At 45.1% G+C, this 19,981-nt stretch overlaps 1 protein-coding gene across 2 annotated transcripts in view; it reads right to left on the reverse strand.

The window, feature by feature from the left end:
* Positions 1-2,053: 2,053 nt before the first annotated feature.
* GFRA1 (GDNF family receptor alpha 1) overlaps positions 2,054-19,981 on the reverse strand; it is a 214,722-nt gene continuing 196,794 nt past the window's right edge. For both annotated transcript variants that reach the window (XM_040486568.1, XM_040486567.1), the window contains 2 exons: positions 6,368-6,421; positions 2,054-5,248 (listed from right to left, as the gene is read on the reverse strand). In XM_040486568.1, coding sequence (XP_040342502.1) covers positions 5,093-5,248; positions 6,368-6,421 — 210 coding nt within the window. In that variant the 3' untranslated portion in view covers positions 2,054-5,092. The remainder of the gene's footprint in view (positions 5,249-6,367; positions 6,422-19,981) is intronic.

The raw sequence follows: 19,981 nt of genomic DNA on the forward strand, positions 1-19,981 counted from the left end.
TCAGAGAAAACCTTTTATTGATGCTGGTGCTGGGCTTGGCAGCTGCCCTTGAACAAAAATAAACTCCCAGTGGCAGTGGGACAAGACGCTGATGTTGGCACCTGCCAGAGGGAGACAGCCGAAGTCGCAGCTGTGCTGGTCAAATGAGCCTGGAGACCTGAGGGGGCTAGGACCTCAATGACTGTTAGCAGGCTGTGGTTCTCCGCAGGCAGTTTATTGGAATGGGGTTTGTGTGTCTTCCCACCCCTCCAGGCTGGATCCCAGAACAATCAGAAGTGCAGGTGGCACATCTCACTGAACGACCCCAGGCTACCTCCGGGGGTGGGGGGGGGGGGAGGAGAAGCTCATCAGAGAGCCCCTGGAGCAACAAAGAGATGCCTGGCGAGGATGAGCAGACGAGACATCCAAAGGCTAAGAAGAGGGAGCTTCTTGCATGGATGAACTTCCTACTTGGGGATTAACATCACCATCAGATCACCTGACTCCTGAGAGAGGCTCCTCTGTCTTTAAAAAGCCAGGGTTATATGTAAAACGGGAGTCTGGCAGAACAAGAGTTAATCTGGGTAGGACTAATTTTAGAGTGATTAGGATGAAAAATCGATGGGAAGGGACCCTGTTAAATACTTAAGTGATAAAGAACAGGGGGGCTGGGCATCAGTTATCAACATGGAAGAGAACACAATCAGCCCAGGTCTTCAGACAACCTTCCTTGTGAAATGAAAGAAATGTCCCACTAAATACATCCCAGGATGAAGCCAGTGGCAAAACCCATAGACCTAAAGCCTCTGCAGTGAGAATGTATTCATATGTATAGTCCTCCCGAAAAATTCTCGACAACAGGCTTAGAACAAACGGTCACTTGGAATGAAGAGCTGTGTCAAAGTCAAGAAGGGTCAGATACATACATGAGATGCCTATCTTAGGGATAAGAGAAACACGTAGCTTCTAAGGGTTTAAAACTGAATTCTCAGCTGTTTTGTATTTTTAGAATTTCTAAAAAGAAATTTCTATGTCATCCAGATATTAGCTCCAGCTTGCTTTCACAAAGGCGCTGCCATCTAATTCAAGGGACTCTGGCTATTTTGTTAGGACAAGGTTCCTATGTGGACCAGTAAGGAAGCCCAGCGGACCGCATGATCCATTCACCCATGGCACTCGGCCTCGTGTTGCACCTTCGTTGTACTTTCTCTCTCCAAACTCCCCGAGTTCAGGGCAAACGCGCCTTCTGTCATCTCTGTGCCCATGCCGTTGGTAATTCCCGCCCATCTGTTGCCATTGCTTTTTGGTCTTTCTTGAAAAGATAGGTCTCACATGGTCTCATTTGCTTTATAAAAGAGCAGAAGCAACAAAGATCACAGGGGTATGAATCCAGGAGATCAAGAACAGTGTTGAAAGAGAATCAGAAAATGTGAACTCACTTAAGCAGCCCTTTTCTGGTCTACAGTTTATTGACTCCGAGAAGTCATGCGTGTCTGACCACATGAATGAAAACTTACTTTCCAAATGACAGCTCCTCCAAAGCCACGATTTTGTAAATAGTAACAAGAGAATTACATTTTTTGCTAGATTCTAAGGAATTTGCTAATTAGACAAACTTTCACTGCCCTTCTATCTCTTTTCCCCACTAGCACTTTACACGGACTCAAAAACGCTTCTGTTCTGCTCCCTTCCTAGTTCAGCCGATGGAGTGTTTGGGAGTGTCTAATTTGAAGTACAAAGGGACGGTGGGTGACAGGATGCAGCTGAAGGGGACCCGTTCTTGGGGCGTACGCATGATAGGAACGGTCTTCATACAGACCAAATCAAAGGCCGCGGCAACTCCAGAGAAACACTGTCCCACATTTGACTAACTCGAAGACAGTTTCTAAGACACTTTTTACTGCAGGATAAAGAATTGTTAAATAGTTTTTTTTTTTTTTTTTCCAATGAAAACCACACTCCTATCACACTCTGGATACAGTTCGCTATACTTAATAAAAAATAATCTATGTAATTCTCAACTTACGCTCTAGGGACTTGAAACAACTCAGATATGGAAAAATAAACATCGAAGTGGCATTCTGAATCCTTCTCTTTATTGTGCGCTGCTTTTTCCTTCATGTGCTCTATTAAACATACACTCATACACTCAAACATACATTGGTCAAAGATATTCAACATCACAGTGGAATGAATGTGCTTCCAATCAATTTGGCAATATCGCCCTCCTTTTGGGTTCTCTTAAATAAGCAGGGCGTGGCTAGACTCGAGGTGAGAGGCGTGGTCTGCACAGACATAAGTTACTATTTTTGTTTGGTCAAAATCAACGACAAAGAGATGCTTTCTGCAAGAGGCCCAAACCTCAGCCGACAGCCCTTGCATTTGGTGCTACCCTAATTGCAGGGACAGAGGGACAGGAAGTAATCACTTTTGCTTTCAGCACTGCACAAGGAAGTCAAAGATTTGAGTCACTTGCCTGCTTTAGTCCTGGGACAAATGATGGTGGTGTTTCAGGTCCACGGTGTTAAACTGAGAATCACACCGGACAGCAGAAACACTTGCTCGGCAGCATTTTGTAAGAATCTCTCTAACATGGCGTCATTGAACATCCTTCCCCCTGTTTATTGAATCAGCAATGTATTTTCAAATTTAGAATTTGGTAACTCTAATATGCTTCTCTCTGTGAAGAAAAATGAGATCTTTGTTGGTGATAGATGAGGCTTTCCAAAATTTAATTTATGTGTTGCACATCCCCGTGTTCTTCACTGAAGGCTACCCTTGTTAGCTCTGATAACTCGCACTTCCTCTTTGGTCATCTGAAGCTAATTACAGCTGCTGTTCACCGCAGAAGTAATCAATAGCTTTCTATAGTAGACCGCATAGAATCAGACCCATATACAATTAGTCCAATGTAGATACACAAAGATACCTTAATTAAAACAAAATACGCTCTGTAAGAGATATGCTTTCAGAGATGACTGGAATTCCAAATATTTCGACACATTTAATGTGTTTATTCAAAGTCAGAGTCTTTATGAAACCTTTCACGACTCAAATCTGTTTGATGAATTTCCCTTGAAAACAGTTTGAACTGAAAAAACTCAGTACTTGGTATTATACATTTATGTTTATTAACATTTGGATATAAATGTACTTCAAACACCAATAAGAGCTAAAAGACTATGCCTTTATCTTGGATCGAACAGATTTCCCACCCCAGTGATTTGATGAATTCTTACAAGGCAAACATCAGCGGGCAAAGGGGATCAGTATGAACTGTGCACCTTGAGTTCCTCCTCCAGCCCCCCCTACTGATGTGGGAGAGATAATGCTCCCAGCACTCTCTTCAGGTGGAATCTCCTCTTCTCTACTCAGTGTTGGAGAAGCATGGCTCCCAGCACTCGATCATTGCAGATTCGGAATGTCGCCATCAACCAGACTTTGAAAGTGCACTTCAGGGTCTACTTGTTTAAGGATGAGAATGATGGAAAATGATGTGCAGTGAACAAGCCAGATGCCTTGTATCCAGAGTCCTGTTCCTTATATCTTTACCAGCCAACTCTCCTCCACAGACCTATCATTGGTCCTCCTGATCCACAGCCTTCTTTCTTTCCCACACAGTCTGTCAGAGTCTGTCATGGAGGACACACAACACAACAAGATGCAAGTAGGGTCCTGATGACCTTCTGACCAAATCACTCTAACCAGCGGCAAGGTCATCACCATTGAGAGTCAAGACAACCCTCAGGAAAAGACCTGGGTAGGCTGGCAAGGATCTGCTTCAGAAGAGAGGGCAGCAGGTCCCTGCCCTCCGTCCCAGCCAAACCGGTCTCTGTCAAGTCACATGAAAACCAAGGTACTGGATTGTGTCAACTGTCACAGGCGCCATCAGATTTTGCAGGGCATTGACAAATGGCCACCAGTTTCCTCACGGGAATGCACGCTTGCATGTCAAGAAATGATAAAGGACAACACCTGGCTGTTCTGTTTCCTCCTGCCTGTCCGCAGTAATGGGGTGCAGAGCTTTCTGCTAAAGCACAGACTCGTCCCAGTCTGCTTTTGAAGAGCTGTCTTCGTGAAGTTAGCATCGGAGCGAACACCACTTACGAGAGGGAAACGAGCTCCCTGTATTTTGTATTAAATCATCAGTAAAAAATGAAGACAGTATCAGTACTTTCAAAATATAGAAAGCCAATAGTTGAAATCATTTGGTAGTAAAATTTTTTTCCTACATATAACTTCATACGTGTAAAGAGTATTAGAGTGACATATTGGCTATATTGGACTCCTGTTAGTTAAAGGGCTTCTCGCTCAGGGAAGGCTTAGGAGAGTGTCGTTCAACAATCAAGGTACTGCAAACGTTCATGCACACTCGCCTCCCCCCACTCCCCTCCGCCACACTGACTAGAAGACAGACACTACGTTTGGATGCGACAGGTGTCTTTTGTTTGGTAGGAGAGTGTAGAACTGTTTGTAGTACACAATGTGGAAAATGTTAGTACATATAGAAAAGGTGAACATTGATGCAAGCTGGTTTGCACAAAGTCCATCAAGATCCCCTTGATGAGGATCTTTGCTTTGTGACAAAAAAAAAAAAAAAAAATCCCACCAAAACCTGCACCCATGTTAGGCTAAAATGATGTCATTAGAAACCAGCCATTATGTGACTCTGGAAGATTCTTTAGCAATACTAACTCCTTTCTCTTGCTAGTAACGGCCAGAGTTAAATTGTTAAAATCATCGACATCATCACGTAAAACATGGGCCCAGTTTGTTAGACAGCCAACTTTACAAACTCCCCCTTTACGACACAGCATGCCCCAAAGCCTTTTGAATTTGGAATGTAGCACAGCATCAGGTATCCCATAGAAGCCCTAAGGTTCACAAGATTTCTTAAAAAAAAAAAAAAAAAAAAAAAAGGAAGAAAGGAAAAAGAAAAGAGAGAAAGAAAGAAAAAGTTCCAGTTGAATGAAACTGTTTTCCCAGTGTCTCAACTGAGCTCCTAAAACTGGAATTTCAGATATACAAGAGGACAGGAAACAGATAGCTTGGTTTTTGTCTTTTTACATGTCCGCATTGTTTTGTTTTGTTTTGTTTTGTTTTTTAAATGCAGCTACCATGTTTCTGCCAAAGATAAAGACAAAAAGGTGGACGGGGCGGTTACCACCAGAACCAGAAGCGGGCTCAGACCACACGTTGGAGGAGCAGCCATTGATTTTGTGGTTATGTGGCTGGAAGCACCAGCAAGGCCGTTCTTTTCGTAATCACGCTGTAAGAGAGAATATTTTCATTATCACCCACTACGTGTCTTCCTTCCATCCCAGCATATTTAAACCACACTCTTTATCTCTCCCGCCCCCGCCTCCCACTGGCTGCACCACTCACTAAAGCTGATCCAAGGTGTTACCACATACGGAGACTTCAATTCACTGACTTGTACTCAGGAAGGAATCCTGAATCTGGGTTAGAATCGGATGCCTTAGGATAAAACGGACAACACCTGCTTCTTGCCCCTCTGCTATGGATTAATGAAATCCTCTTGTGGGACAGCGAGGAGCCTTCATTCACTCCTGCCTCCTGGGTCTGCCAGTAGCTGTGCAAATGGAACCTTCTCCTTCTGGTACCCGTGGGCCCTTCCCAGCGTGGAAGAAGGGCACGAAGAATCATCTTAGAAAAGATACTGGCCCAGGCAAGTATCAGTTCATGTGGAGATGGGCCACAAAGTGCCTTGAGACCGGCAGAGCAGTCGGCAATGTTTCTCTCCATTTGCCCGCCCAACCCTAGGTTTTCCGGATAAAGGGGCCTGCCTTGATTGTCAGGTGGAAAGCCCACACCAGAACTCAGGCTTTCTGGCCCCAGTCAGCACAGCTGTGCCAAGACGGATGACTCCGTCTCCACCACAGCACCCACTCAGTCCCAGAATGCCACATCCCAGCGATCGGCACACTACAGAATCTTCGTCTCATCTGGAAAACAGGGAGAGTAATGTGGCCTGCCCGAGCCATCTCTGGGTTGCTGCAGAGGTCAAAGGGACTGTGCACAGAGTAAGCAGGGGGATTTGTTGTCTGTCTTGTCCCGTGCCGGCTGATTTTACGCGACTCTGGTCACGTAGTCTCCGGGCACCGGAACGACGGCATCCGTGCTGGGTCCAGCTCCGAGATGACGCTCCTGGGTGCCACACTTACTCCTAACTTTGTGGCCTGGGATCCGCAGACTGCACTTGGCACCAAGGCCAGAGGGACATGGAAGGGGCCAGAGATCTTTTTCTGGACCTGAAACCTTGTTGCCTTTGAGCCTTGACATCATCACCCGCCTTTATATCATCACCAGGGGCCCAAAGGCTCCGTCTCTAGAAAGGCAGGGAGACCCAGAGAGAAACAGAACTTACATCAGAAAGACAGAGGTGCGTGCTGCCCGATACATTGGATTTCAGCTTCTGTGCCTGAAGAAAAACAAGCACACACACACATAAAATCACTCATATACAGTATGGAATAACAATTACTGATGATCCAGTCAGTTTTCTAGGGCAAGGCCATTGACAGAAATATGTGAGCCACAACGTTGAGCCTATATATAATTTAAAGTTTTCCGGTAACCACGTAGGTAAAGAGATAAAGGTGAGGATAACTGTAATAATATATCTTATTTGACCCAATATATTATCATTTCAACACGTAATCAATATAAAAAGTTATTAATGGGATACTTTACATCTTTTTTTCATACCAAGTCTTCAAAATCGGGTATGATTGACCTAGCACATCTATTTCAGACCTGCCCCATTTCGAAGGCTCATTAGCTACTTGTGGCCCCTAGTGGAAACGGCACAAGACCAGGTTACTAAAGGCAAAGTTTTGAAGTCCTTCATATTGGGAACTCATTTATATCTCTAAATATTAATTTTCAGCATGTGCCCTCGAGGGAAAAACGTGGCAATAAAAATTCCCATTCGTTGGTAATATAGAGATTCGTCTCCCCGCAGCTTATCTACTTGTTTATTCTTCGCTTCAGTCAACAAACAAAAGCGTATGGTCCCCGGGCTCCCAGGGCTGCTCTCTAGTTGAGTCAACCGCTCACTGCTTGCGAGTGACAGCACAGGGCAGAGACTCTTAGAGATGGGTCCCCTGGAGGGACAGTGCAGGGCATCACAGATCCCGATGCAGCACTCCTAAAACTGCTTCCAGGGCAGTGGGGAGGGGGCTGAGCCCTGAAGGCATTTAAGCTCCCTGTCGCCTCGCACTGGAGAAAGTCCCCACTGAGCTTCCACCAGAGAACTGAGTTGAAGGAAACGTTCCAGTGCTCAGTTACAATGAGAACTGCTGACCCAGTACAGCCCTTCTGTTTTATAAAGGAAAACAGAGTGCAGTGAAGTTAAGTGACTGTCCCAAGGTCACAGAGCAGTTTACTGGTAGAGACAGGACACAGACCAGGTGTCTAAAACTCTTGAAAGCAAATGTGCTCTTTCTTCCATTACAGTGTTTCTCCCAGGCAATCCTGGCATGCTTGATTCTTCATGTTCTACCTGCCTCCAAATCCACATGAAGACCCCTTCCCATGCCCCCTTCCCCCAGAATAGGAATCTGTTGGCACCAAAGACAGAGAGCTCATGTGCCAACAGGATGACTGTGGTTAAGCACCGCACCTGAATCAAGCAGTGTCTGGGCAATCAGCTCTGAGTGAATGATGCTGGTGGGCTGCCTGTTGCAGGAAGACTTTTGCAACTCCTTGAAGACATGCTAGGCTGGTGATGGCACGTTCACCCAAGGAGTAATTTACTGACCATAATGCTACTTGAAAGGCATCATAATCTTTACCTATATTTGCATATGCCAGCTGTGAATGTGAAATAGAAACCTTTAAACAGGCATCAAGAATAAGACACTGTGAGGCATCCCCAGGCTGTTCAAAGGTCACAAAATGTTATATATAAGAAGATCAGAGGAGAAATTGAAAGAGCAATTGAACCTTACTCAAAAGCCTACTTGTAATCTGTAGTAATAGCAAATCTGGTCCATTGCACTGTCACCTGCAGAGAATAATGTACAGAACTTTACATGTTTTATTTCTGTTCAAGATTGGAATTGTGCCCAGATACCAAAATGGTCTTAAAACATCACATTTTCTTTTTTCCTTGCCTGTGCATAATCTACAAAAGACACAAACCCTTGCTAAGGGCCTTTGCATAACTAAGAAGTTCACTAAAATGTACAGAGAAAGCAGCCCGACTTCTAGTCTGGAACACATTATGCCTTCAAGTTGTTGCTGTCCTGTATCATAGCTACACTATGCCTCAGTGTCCAAAACCACAGCCCTCTAAGTTCTGAGGGTCAGGTGGGTCTCCTTCCTACCTTGTTCCGTATGATTAGCACCAGTAAGTAGCATTGTACTCATTATATGTACACGCTGAGATGCCCATTAGCTACACTTAGTCATTTCCGGAACCTCTTGAAATACTACCATAATGCCCATTGTTATTAAGTGCAGTAAAACCTTGGATTGCGAGTAACTTGTTCTGCGAGTGTTCCACAAGACAAGCAAACATTCCTAATAAACTTTAACCTGATACGTGAGTGATGTCTTGCAGTACGAGTAGTACATGACGCCGATGTCACATGGTCGCAACTGAGCCAATGGTTCTTGAAGTTCGCTTTGACATATGAGTGCTTCGGATTGCAAGCATGTTTCTGGAATGAATTATGCTCACAAACCAAGGCTGTACTGTTTTCGTAAAGGCACTTCTGCCAATGGATAAGAAAAAGTCTTCTGTCTTAACAGATTTTCATAGGTGGACTCTGGATCTGCCTACGTAGATTTCTGACCTGCACTCGTCATTGAGGGTTTCACACTGCGTACAGGCTTATAGGTTTGCAGGCTCTTGCCTGACATCTAGAAATAGCTGGGATAACGGCTCAATCACACAGGAAAATGCATTCAGACTAGCTCCAGGTCTATGAAGCCTCTGTGCTCTTCTTTTCCCAAAGTGGACATTTTGTTGGTCTCTATCTAAAGGAAAGGTCAACGTGAGGTCTGGTCACTCTGCAGCACCACTGACTTCACTGAAAGTGGAGGGAGCATCTCAAAGCTTATCTTGCCTTGAAGACCATTCTTGTTGGCATAACTGGGTAACCTTCAGAGTAAAAGTAATACTGTGCACCCAGACCACTGCAGATGCTCTGAGAAAACGCCTTCTTTCCCTTTAAGCACCTACCCAGCCCACAGAAAGACTTAGCACTCCAGAGGCTTAGAAGTGCACCCACACAGGCCTTCAGATACTCTGCTTACATCGTATATGAACACAGCTTCCCACTGAGAGGTATGGGTGGAAACTCCCAGCACTGCAGAGGCTGAGCTGAACAGCCCTGGAGTTCTACCTGAACCTCATGTGGACCGCAGGAAAGTCTAGGAGTCTGATTACAAGGTGAAGCACAAATGTTACCATTATTGGAATAGCAGGTGGCATCCGAGTAACAGAATCAAAAGATTGCACGTAGACATAGGGTTTGTCTTTTTTTTTCAATCGCACAGCAAACCTGAAGTGTATATTACAAGATGAGGGACAGTGGGTCTGCTGCCTGGACTGTCCACATCACGTACACGTGGAGCATTGCCACGCTGGGTACCTGGTGCCTTTAAGGGTTAGTAGGCTGCAGATGGAGGGGGCGGAGCCTGGGAGTTTAGACCCCTGTACGTCCAGCTCACTGCATGCTTGCGAGTTCCGTATCCAATCTTAACCCTTCTAGTGACACCGGGGTCAGAAATCTGATAAGCAGATCCGGAGTCCACTTAAAATCCAGCTCCTAAGGCCCATTTTAGAAGCCTGAGCAACCTATGATTTCCACATTTTAAAGGCTGTTACCCCGGGCATTTTTGGAAACATCATTAAGCTATCATTGTCTTGCTCGTCAGTTATGATAAATACAAACAAAAATTAAAGGGTGGCTTCCACCTTCCACCATTGCAAAAAGTGCTTACAGACTTTAAACATTGTGTCTCAGGTGCTAAAAACTGGGATGGTCCCAGGAAAAGTTTTAAAAACCAGGAAAATTAAAAAAAAAAAAAAACACATAAGAAAACGTCTGAGACCTTTTAAGGTATGAGGTAAGTTAGAAACTTACTTAAGAAGAGTACATTTTACTGCTGAGTTCTGAACTGGTAAAAATAAGGGTGTAATCCTGGAAGTGCTGGCTCAAGGTCCTGTCTGTGGGCCCAGCAGCCCTGCTCATCAACAGCATCCGCAGGGACCCTACACACAGCATGGCCAGCCTGGACCTATCTGGTCGCCAAAACTTACGGTGTGGCATCTCTTTCAAAAAGGGAGAAGCATACAGAAGAGGAGAGTGGATTTCATTTTTCTGAAAGCCAATTTTAACCACTGCCACAGCATGTTGAAAAATGAATTATTTAATCTCTTTTATGAAAGAGTGCCTCTTTGCAGCTAACTCGTACTTTCGCAGTTATGGAGGAAGCCACCTGACTCTGAGTTGAGGGGGAACAGCGCTACTAAAATACAGTACCACAGGGTTTTCATCTCCAGAAGAGGGAGATGAAAGGGATACTAGAGAAGACTGTGTCCGGCCCAGGAGCCTTGGAAAACTAGGGAACTTGTATTTAGGCACTTCATAAGCCTTGTCCCTCCAGCCGTGTTATAAAACCGTCACTGGCAGTAATCCACTAGTTCAGGCACGTCAGATAATAGAATTTCCACGGCACTGTAATTGTGGGGCCAGACCTCGCCAGTCCCTGGCACCAGAGGGTTAATAAATGCATTAGATGTTGTTAACCTCTGTTACCTGGAGTCAGAACGATGATGACGCTTTGGCTTTTCATCCCAGTGATTAGCATTTGGAAAGCCTGCCATGGTGCCAACGTCCTTCCTGTCCAGAACGCACAGACACTCAGGCTGCTCGCATCCCCAGTCCGGCCCCACCCCTCGGCCACTGCACGCACACTCGAGCTCTGTCCACAGGAGGCTCTCCCGGAGCCTGGGGGACAAGGCAGGCTTTGGAGCAGCACACTTGCTCTGTTTATGGAATCAGAGACTTAAAAGCACACCGACTCGGAGCCTGGCCTTTGCTGCCCCAGGACTCTGTTTCTGTAGAGAAGCCAGTGTTTCATCTCAGGTTTTTAGGCAGCTGTCAGCCAGCAGGGCATGGAACATTTCTCTGCTCTCCTCCACGCATAAGGAGAGCCAGTTTCTGCTTTACCCCCAGAAAATAAAACCAGAGGAAGTTGCCCAATCCAATAGCAACAGACTGTCCAGGCTGCAGCCAAATGGTCATAATTAATGATGCTTCTGGTTCTTTTCTCCCTTGCTTTACTGATTAGAGAGATTCGCTATATTAGGAACCTGTTTGCTTAATGACAGAATACAAGCAATAAACAGAGAAATACACAGACTGTAAAATGCAATCAACTTTGCTCTCCAGCACTCACTAAGTACCTAGCTGCATCTATCACACTTGTCAATACCAGTTTATTAGCATATGAGTCTCTTCTGCAGCATAAATTGGTCCTTTGCTAGGGGAAATCATTGCACGAGTTCCTCCTGAAATGGCCATTTCTCAATTTAAATCTACACATCTTATGTCTTCAAGTAGGACAAAACATAGGAAGAAGGTGTGCACATAATTCTGAAGGTTAACTGAGCAGAGGAACCTGCTTCAGAGTCTGCATTGTTACATTGCATTAAAAAAAAAACAGACTCTTCTGACTTTCATGGGCAGTACTTACTATGCAGCAACTCTATTGCGTACTTGATATACACTCGTCCAAATTAATTTCTACACAAAAAAGACAAAAGAAGCTGCCTGTGAAGTGAATCCAAGCTAAGTAACGGCAGTCTGTCCAGTGCTCTGTTGTAGCATAGTCTTTTCCGCTTTTTGGATTTTGCCTGTTGGATTTGGGGGAGCCTGGGGAGGTTTTAACTGCTGGTCTGGTCACAAGCTGTTGGCCAGACTGTCCAAAATCCCTGCCGCTGTCTATTTTGAAACTCACCTTCCTACTGATTTGCTTTTCCTACAAACTTGGTAACAACCACTTGCAACCACTGGTCTGAATAATGTGCAGTAAAGTCAGCTGCGTAAAACAAGCGGACACATAAATAAGACCTGCTCTGAGCCCCTGGGTTTGGATGCTTGTCTTCTAATGCCCGCGCTCCACAGGGAAGGGATCCATTTCCTTTCCAAGCTGATTTTTGCCAGCCCCGTGGACCCTGACACGGGTTGGGGAGGGTCTGAGGGGCTGTGAGGAGGGCAGGGGTGAGATTGGGCAAGCGTCCTTCTAAGGAGTGATGATAATCCTTGGGAGGCTTTTCTACTCGCTACCTGCAAGACACTGAACTGAACCTCAGCCAGAAGGCTTTCATTACTTTAAGTTCCAAGAAAACCTTATAAAGATATTTCACTTAGCATAGGTTTCAGAAGGCCCACTGGGTGCCAAGTTTCATTAGTCTGGTATGCTCTGGGCAGGTTGAGCCTGGTTGGAAGATGGGGGTGGGGAAAAGGCTTTGGAGGCCTGAAGTCATGCTTCCTTACCCAGAAGAAGGGCAGGCTCAGATCCTACTTGGTTGGGCTGTACAGACAAGGCCTCCAAAATCAGTGCAGTGAACTGAAATGAGGCCAGATTGAGGGTTTATGTGTGTGTGTCTGTGTGTGGGTGTGGGGGTGCGTCTTGACCTTGAATGAGACCTGGATTCATGTTCTAGAGTCTAGCAAGTCTTGGGTTCCTGGCACTCGTGGGGCGTTCCAAGTTTAACTGTCCAATTTAGGTTAAGCTCAGGGGCCAAGCCTAGAGTAGAAACCCTCTTACCTGACAGGTTTGGGGACTGTGCCCATAGATTATTGGATAACTGAGATATTAAGTTAAGGGCAAAATCATTAAACTACTCAAAAATTACACACTTGTATAGAACTTTATTTCAGAGTTCCTTTTTTAAAAAATTGTGAGAAGAACACTTAAGATGAGATCTATTCTCTTAACAAATTTAAAGTGCACAATACAGGCACAACGTTGTACAGCAGATCTTGAGAACCTTTTCATCTTGCAGAACTGAAACCGTATACCCACGGAACAACAACTTCCTGTTTCCCCCTCCCCCAGCCTCTGGCAACCACCATGATTTAATTCAGTATTCCATGAAGGTTTGAAATAGAAGCACAGAAGAAAGCATAGTTGTTTCCATGAAAACTAAGTGGACTACCTTGAAAGAGCCAAATCCTTTTTTTAAAAGAAATGCCTTTGGATTAGGTGTGGGTGAGACAAAATTATAAAAGACTGAGAAAAATTACAAAAATGTAAAAAGATTCTGCACTGAGATTCCTCTGCAGGTAGCAAACAAATGTCACTACCGTTTTAAAGAAACTGAAACTGGAAATTGTAGACCAGGAACTAATTCTAGGTGTAGCTTACGCAGAACATAAGCCAGGGAACTCCAATCAGCAAACTTGTTTCCATGAGTTTGAGTATTTTAGATATTTTACATAAGTGGAATCCTACAGTGTTTGTCTTTCTGTGACTGGCTTATTTCACTTAGTATAATGTCCTTCAGATTCATCCATCATGTTGCATATTGTAGGATTTCCTTCTTTTTTGAGGCTGGGTATTTCATTGTATGTATTATATCAAATATTCTAACTTCAAATCTAAATGTCCATCATTTATTGATTTTTGGATACATGACCAAGGCCACCTTCTTTAAAAAAGCTTTTTAGGGGCGCCTGGGTGGCTCAGTCAGTTAAACATCCAACTCTTGGTCTTGGCTCAGGTCATGATCTCACAGTCATAGGATTGAGCCCTGTGTTGGGCTCTATGCTGACAGCATGGAGCCTGCTTGGGATTCTCTCTCTGCCCCTCCCTCTCTGACATGTGCATGTTCTCGCTCTCCCTCTTCCTCTCAAAATACATACGTACATACATACATACATACATACTTAGGGGGAAAAAAAGGCTTTTTAAAGAAAGAGTTTGTTAGAGTTCCCTGGCTTATGTTCTGCATAAGCTACACTTAGAATTGCTCATGGTCTACAATTTCCAGTTTCAGTTTCTTTAAAACGGTAGTGACATTTGTTTGCTACCTGCAGAGGAATCTCCGTGCAGAATCTTTTTACATTTTTGTAATTTTTCTCAGTCTTTTATAATTTTGTCTCACCCACAACTAATCCAAAGGCATTTCTTTAAAAAAAAAAAGGATTTGGCTCTTTCAAGGTATTCCACTTAGTTTTCATGGAAACAACTATACTTTCTTTTGTGCTTCGATTTCAATCCTTCATGGAATACTGAATTAGATTATGTAAGCAAAATACAAATAAAAGAACACAAAAAGGCTTGAGAACAAACATGCCTGACTCTTTTAAGCCTGCCTCTCAACTAGAGAGAGAGCAAGGGCAGAGGTGGGCAGGAGGACAGAGGCCACCAGCTTGGGGCATGCAGTCCGCCTTGGGTGTTAGATGTTCACAAGAGAACGGAAAGGTTGGCTTCTGATGAGTTGGTTACATGAGGGTCAGTTAAAAGAACTTCCACTATGGCTTAGAACTTGCTCCTGGTGCCGGCTTGACTGATAAAGTATGATACAATGAACACAGCTTAGGAAGGTCCTAGCCTTGGCTTTTCAACCATCAGCTTTAATTACAATAATCCCTACCCTGCTGCTTGCCTGGCAGAGTTGTTCTGAGAATCAAATGTGAAGGTGGAAGTCCTTGAAAACCTCAGGTTGCTGTTGACGATTGCTTTAGCCTCCCTGTGTCTAGGCTAGTGCTCTTGGACTGGGGCAGGGGCTGGAGAAATGCAAAAGCTGAAGCTAATTTGGCTTGCGAACATGATAGTGACTAGAACTGGCTTATGGTCTTCTGTGATCCCTTGGATTTAAAAAATGAATGCAGTGAAAGAGATACAGTCCAGCAGGATATATCAACAGTCCTCCATTAGCTAAGCAGTCCCTCGGGCTTGCCCGTCAGTCTCCAGCATGCCATAAAAAGGATTCCTGCAGCCCTGCACTTGTAATTCAACACTAATGGCAAGATGGCCAGTAGCGCTGGGTGCAGACACCGTCTACGGCAGGGAGCTTCCCATGGCACTCGAGCTGGCCTTTCTTCTGTCCATACTTCACAGGATCATCTTGCATCCATTTTGCTCTCCCCTAAGTTGGGGCAAACACAGGTTGCAAACTACACCAGAGAACTGTGTTTTCCTTCATGGTTAACTTGTTTGATTAGTAAAATATTCAGACAAGAAGCAATTATGACCTGTATTTTAGAAAAGTATGCCCAGTTAACAGTCAGATGATGCCAAACAATGTGTGAAAGACATTTTGGTTTGGGGTAGGGGAGGCGTTTTGTATAGCGAACATTCAAGCGAAAACGGTATAAAGGCAACTAGGGGGATGGCCCTAAAATGAAACATTTGTTTTCTCAGATGCGCAGTCGGAAATGCAAATGTGCAAGGGCAACAGAAAAGATTCATTGTGGTCTCTGATGAGAAGTGCATGAAGTCTGTCTCATCAGACGCGCATCCTCATAGCCATCAGATAATATTTATTAAGCCTCTCATTCTCCTGTGCATTTATGTGCAGCTGAGTGCGGCCCCGTAATGGATCTGTGACTTATGGTGGTAACTAAGGTTTGATATAAAACGCCGTGGTCTGCAGACATAACCGACCCTGGGCTTTAGTTCACCCTCTGTTCAGAAAATGGAGTACCCTGGGCGCCGTGGAAAACCAGGTGAAAGCAAAAATTTTAAAAACTTGAGAGAAAAATGTGCTCTTCGTACACGGAGAAAAACAGATAACTGAGGAAAACCAAGGAGACCAAGAGTGATACTGTGACAGTTACCATTCATGACGGCCCCCTCCGATAATGACCCCATCTGTGCTTCACTGAACACTCCCCATCGCTCACATGACTTTCTGAGGGGGGCTCTACCCCACTGCACGGATCAGAGAATGAGGGTTCTGAGAGGCTGGGACTCGCCGAGTTTCTGCAGCCTGGGGTGTCTGCATGGAGATGTCTCCAAAACCCATGCATATGGACTCCACGCCAGACACGGCACACGTGATCTCCCATAACCCCCAGATCACCCATAGAAGTGGTTCTTCTTATCCCGCGGACAGCTGAGAAGGGGCCCAGGGAAGCAGTAATAAGCCTGGGGTCACGCATGCTGCCTAGGAGAGGACAGCATCAGCCACCTGGGGAAAACTGCAGTGCCTACTCAGTGCCCACCACCCGGAGCTTCCCTCCCAGACAGCCCTGTGCACGCTGTGACTCCTCTCGCGCTTTGAACGGGAGGGGTCCAAGGGAGGGGAGCCTTGTGTTGAACCTCACGGGAGAACCGGAGCCATTTTCCTCCCACGCATGAGCTCCACGGCTCAAACACAAGGCAGAGCCTATTATCAGGGAGGTATGGTTGGTTAGAGGTCCTAAGGATAAGAGGTCAGCAGGGGATACAAGAAATTGGATTTATTTATAGTATGTGATCTAAGCGTACTCAGAGGTATTCTCATAGGTTACCCAGAACAAGAGAGCATATTTACGGCCAAGATGGTGCAGACGTCCTAGTCCTTTTTATTAAGCATGTTTATTATCCGGCAATTGGGTTAAGCAATTGTCCAACCGCTGAATTACTGTCCCTCTGATGGGCCAGCCTCACTGCCCTCTAAACCGCAGGTGCAAGTGGCCTAATGGCTCTTGCTAGAACACCTTGAGGGGGCCTAGTCTTCTCATCCCCATCTTTAAGTTATTAGCCCCCCTTTTTGACAAAAGCGGTAGGAGAAGGCATCATAAGTGGGTGATCATAAAAAATTGGTTCAAGTCGGGGCACCTGGGTGGCTCAGGCAGTTAAGTGTCCGACTTCAGCTCAGGTCATGACCTCACTGCTGGTGAGTTCGTGCCCCGCATCGGGCTCTGTGCTGACAGCTCAGAGACTAGAGCTGCTTTGGATTCTGTGTCTCCCTCTCTCTCTGTCCCTCCCCTGCTCGTGCTGTGCTCTCTCTCTCTCTCTCTCTCTCTCTCAAATAAATAAAACATTAAAAAAAAAAGACTTAAAAAATAGTTCAACTTGAGGCTGGCTCACTTTTGCAGGGTACATACCCTGCATGATGCCCAAGTTCATGTCCCTGAAAAATCTGGGGGTAAAGGTCACCAATTGTCCCCTTAGTACAGGCTCCTTCTGTCTCGTGCTCAGCACTCACCAACCAGGAGGATCAAATGATGATAAAAACAGTTACTGTGCTGAACTGGAGGCTCCGTTACTACGCTGGAGAATTTTAATTTGTTTAATTATTACAACCCTCCTAGGCAGTAGGTGCTCATTATTCCCATATTACAGACGATGAATCCAAGGATTAAGGACGTGAAATTGCTCTCTATTGAAATCCACAGAAAGGTTTGATTCTACTATAGCAAGAAGCCTGGCCCTTCAGTGTTGTTTATTCTTAAGCACAACCTCTTTTTCTTACAAACAGAGAAAAAAGCAACTTTGAGAACTAACCATACTTCTGTTGGCCTATTGTCTGCGTGATCCCTTGTCAAGCATGGGCACACTCAACGCTTGAGCTACATTATCTCAAAGCGAGCTTGGTTTTGGAGTAAACTGAACGATGCCTGTGCTCTTCATGGGACTTCAGAATCACTAAGGGCTACTACCCCCCCCCCCCCCGGCCTCGTTGTAACCTAGGGGGCGCCATGTGCCAGGGCAGGAATAGGTACAGACAACAGCTGACGCCTGGAGCAAGTGCCTGCCGCGGGACAGCAAGAATGCTTGCCGGCTGTGGTATCCTTGCTGAGGTGGCCGTGATCTGGGAGAGAATACTCAGATGCTTCTGGGACAGGCAGCCTTAAGTTGTTCCCAAGCAGCACCAACTTTCAGCTAGAAGCTTTCTGGAGCTGACAACGAAGGGTGGGGCTGCTAGAGAACAGAGTGGGAAGCAGGGAAAAGGAGGCCCCCATCATTTCAGGGTGATGCAAGAGAGTCTACCACTGCTGGGGACCTCTCTCCTGCTTACTTATCTGGTGGACAGTTCAGGGTCTGCCTCCCTGCCATTCGCATCCCAGCCACCGCTGTTAATAACACAAAGCGGACACGGCCCGTGAGCCCCAAGCCCATGGACTGCACCCCAGCCAGGAAGGAGCCCAGCCACATGGACTTCCTCTGGCTGTTGCCACTTCTCCGTAACTGCAACACGGCTCTGAACCAGAGCTGGTTCACCCAAGAATCACTGCACTCAAGGGTCCTGGGTCCATGTTGCCAAAGCGTATTCCACGGTAACCGTGTTTGTGTAGAGCCTACTCTTTTATTGATTTTAGCTGTCTGAGAATATAACCCAGGAAAATCCCAAAATATAACAACATGAACTGTAATTCCAATGACAGCATGAATGAATGCCTTTTGCCCAATGCTATATGCTAACACTTTTATTGCTCGTAATAATGGTATACAATTATATTATAATGTAGGGTTCCCCATTTTGCCACTCACTCACAGAATGGTTAAGTATGGGCTATCTGAAGGCATTAATAAGGGACTTTACTAAAGTTAGCAGCTGCGGTTGAAGCAGTGTGATGAAGGGGTCATCTGTAAAACAAAGAACCTTCTAAAGAGAGAACCAATTTACTCCCTGTTCCTGCGGAAGCTCTTCTGGCCTAGCTGCCCTCCACCTTGTGCTTGGCAAACAGGCTTATATTGGCTATCGGAGATTAGGGATAAAATATTTTTTTTAAAAAAAGAGGAAACTATAACTCGGAGATACTACACTAGGTGCGCTTAATTTGGAGGGTTTTGTGGTTGAGAAAAATAGATGCCATGATCTGCCTTTGTTGAAAAGGTGACATCTGGGTTCATTAAAGGTATACGTTAGATTTTGATAAAGGCTATTTTTCTAAGTCATTAAATCGGTTTTTAGGAACGTTATACTCTCCTTCATTTGAACAATTATTAAACTATAAAATAGAATTGCACAATTGCTACAACCGTAATCTGAAGTTTTACAGCCAGCTATAAAACGCTATATTATTAAACTCCACTGAAGATGCTCAAGCCCATTACAACTTTTTAAATGAATTATAAAACCCTTTACTGCTGATAAAATAATCTTAAATTACAGTATTGTGTATTCCAACAATATGTTGAACCAACGTTTGCTACAATGCAAATGTGCCAATCACAAAAAGTCATTGCTTGAATTAAATTTGTGGAAGCTCACGAGTGATAGCCAGAGCTCCAAGCAAAGCGGAAAGCAGGTGTGTGCAGGCTGGCCGGGGCAGCCCAAGGGAGGGGCCTTCCCATGTTCTTTCCATCACAGCACCAGCCGAGAGCGAGTCTCTCACGTTCAAAGGCTATACACAAGAGATATTTAGCAGAACCCAGTGCCCTGTGGGAAGACCTGTGGCAAGAGTAATTTTTTCTGCTTAAATTCACCCCATAAATGAGATTTTTTTAATGTCAAATATTTAGTTATCAAGTACCTCCCCTCAGACATATGTTATGGATGAATGGGGTCCCCCCAAAATTTGTATGTCGAATCCCTATTCCCCAGGTCCTCAGAATGTGACTGTATTTGGAGACAGGTCTTTAAAGAGGTGATTAAGTTATAGTGAAGTTGTTAGGGTGGGCCCCACGCCACTGGAACTGGTGTTCTTTTTTTTTTTTTTTAAGTTTATTTATTTATTGAGAGAGAGCAAGCAGGAGAGAGGCAGAGAGAGAGGGAGAGAGAGAGTCCCAAGCAGGCTCCGCACCATCAGCACGGAGCCCTATGCTTGGCTCAAACCCACGAACCTGCAAACCACAAGATCACAACCTGAGCTGAAACCGATGGTTGGACGCTTCACAGACTGAGCCACCCAGGCTCCCCGCACCCTAACTGGTGTTCTTATAAGAAGAGGAGATGTGGACACGCAGAGGGACACCAAGGACATGTACACACAGGCAAAGTCACTGCAAAGACATGGTGAGAACACAGCCACGTGCAAAGCCACAGAGATGACCTCAGGAGAACCCAAGCCTTGATCTTGGA

The sequence above is a fragment of the Herpailurus yagouaroundi genome, unplaced genomic scaffold, assembly GCF_014898765.1.
Source record: "Herpailurus yagouaroundi ecotype Mexico unplaced genomic scaffold, PumYag 163, whole genome shotgun sequence".
NCBI classification, from domain to species: Eukaryota; Metazoa; Chordata; class Mammalia; order Carnivora; family Felidae; genus Herpailurus; species Herpailurus yagouaroundi.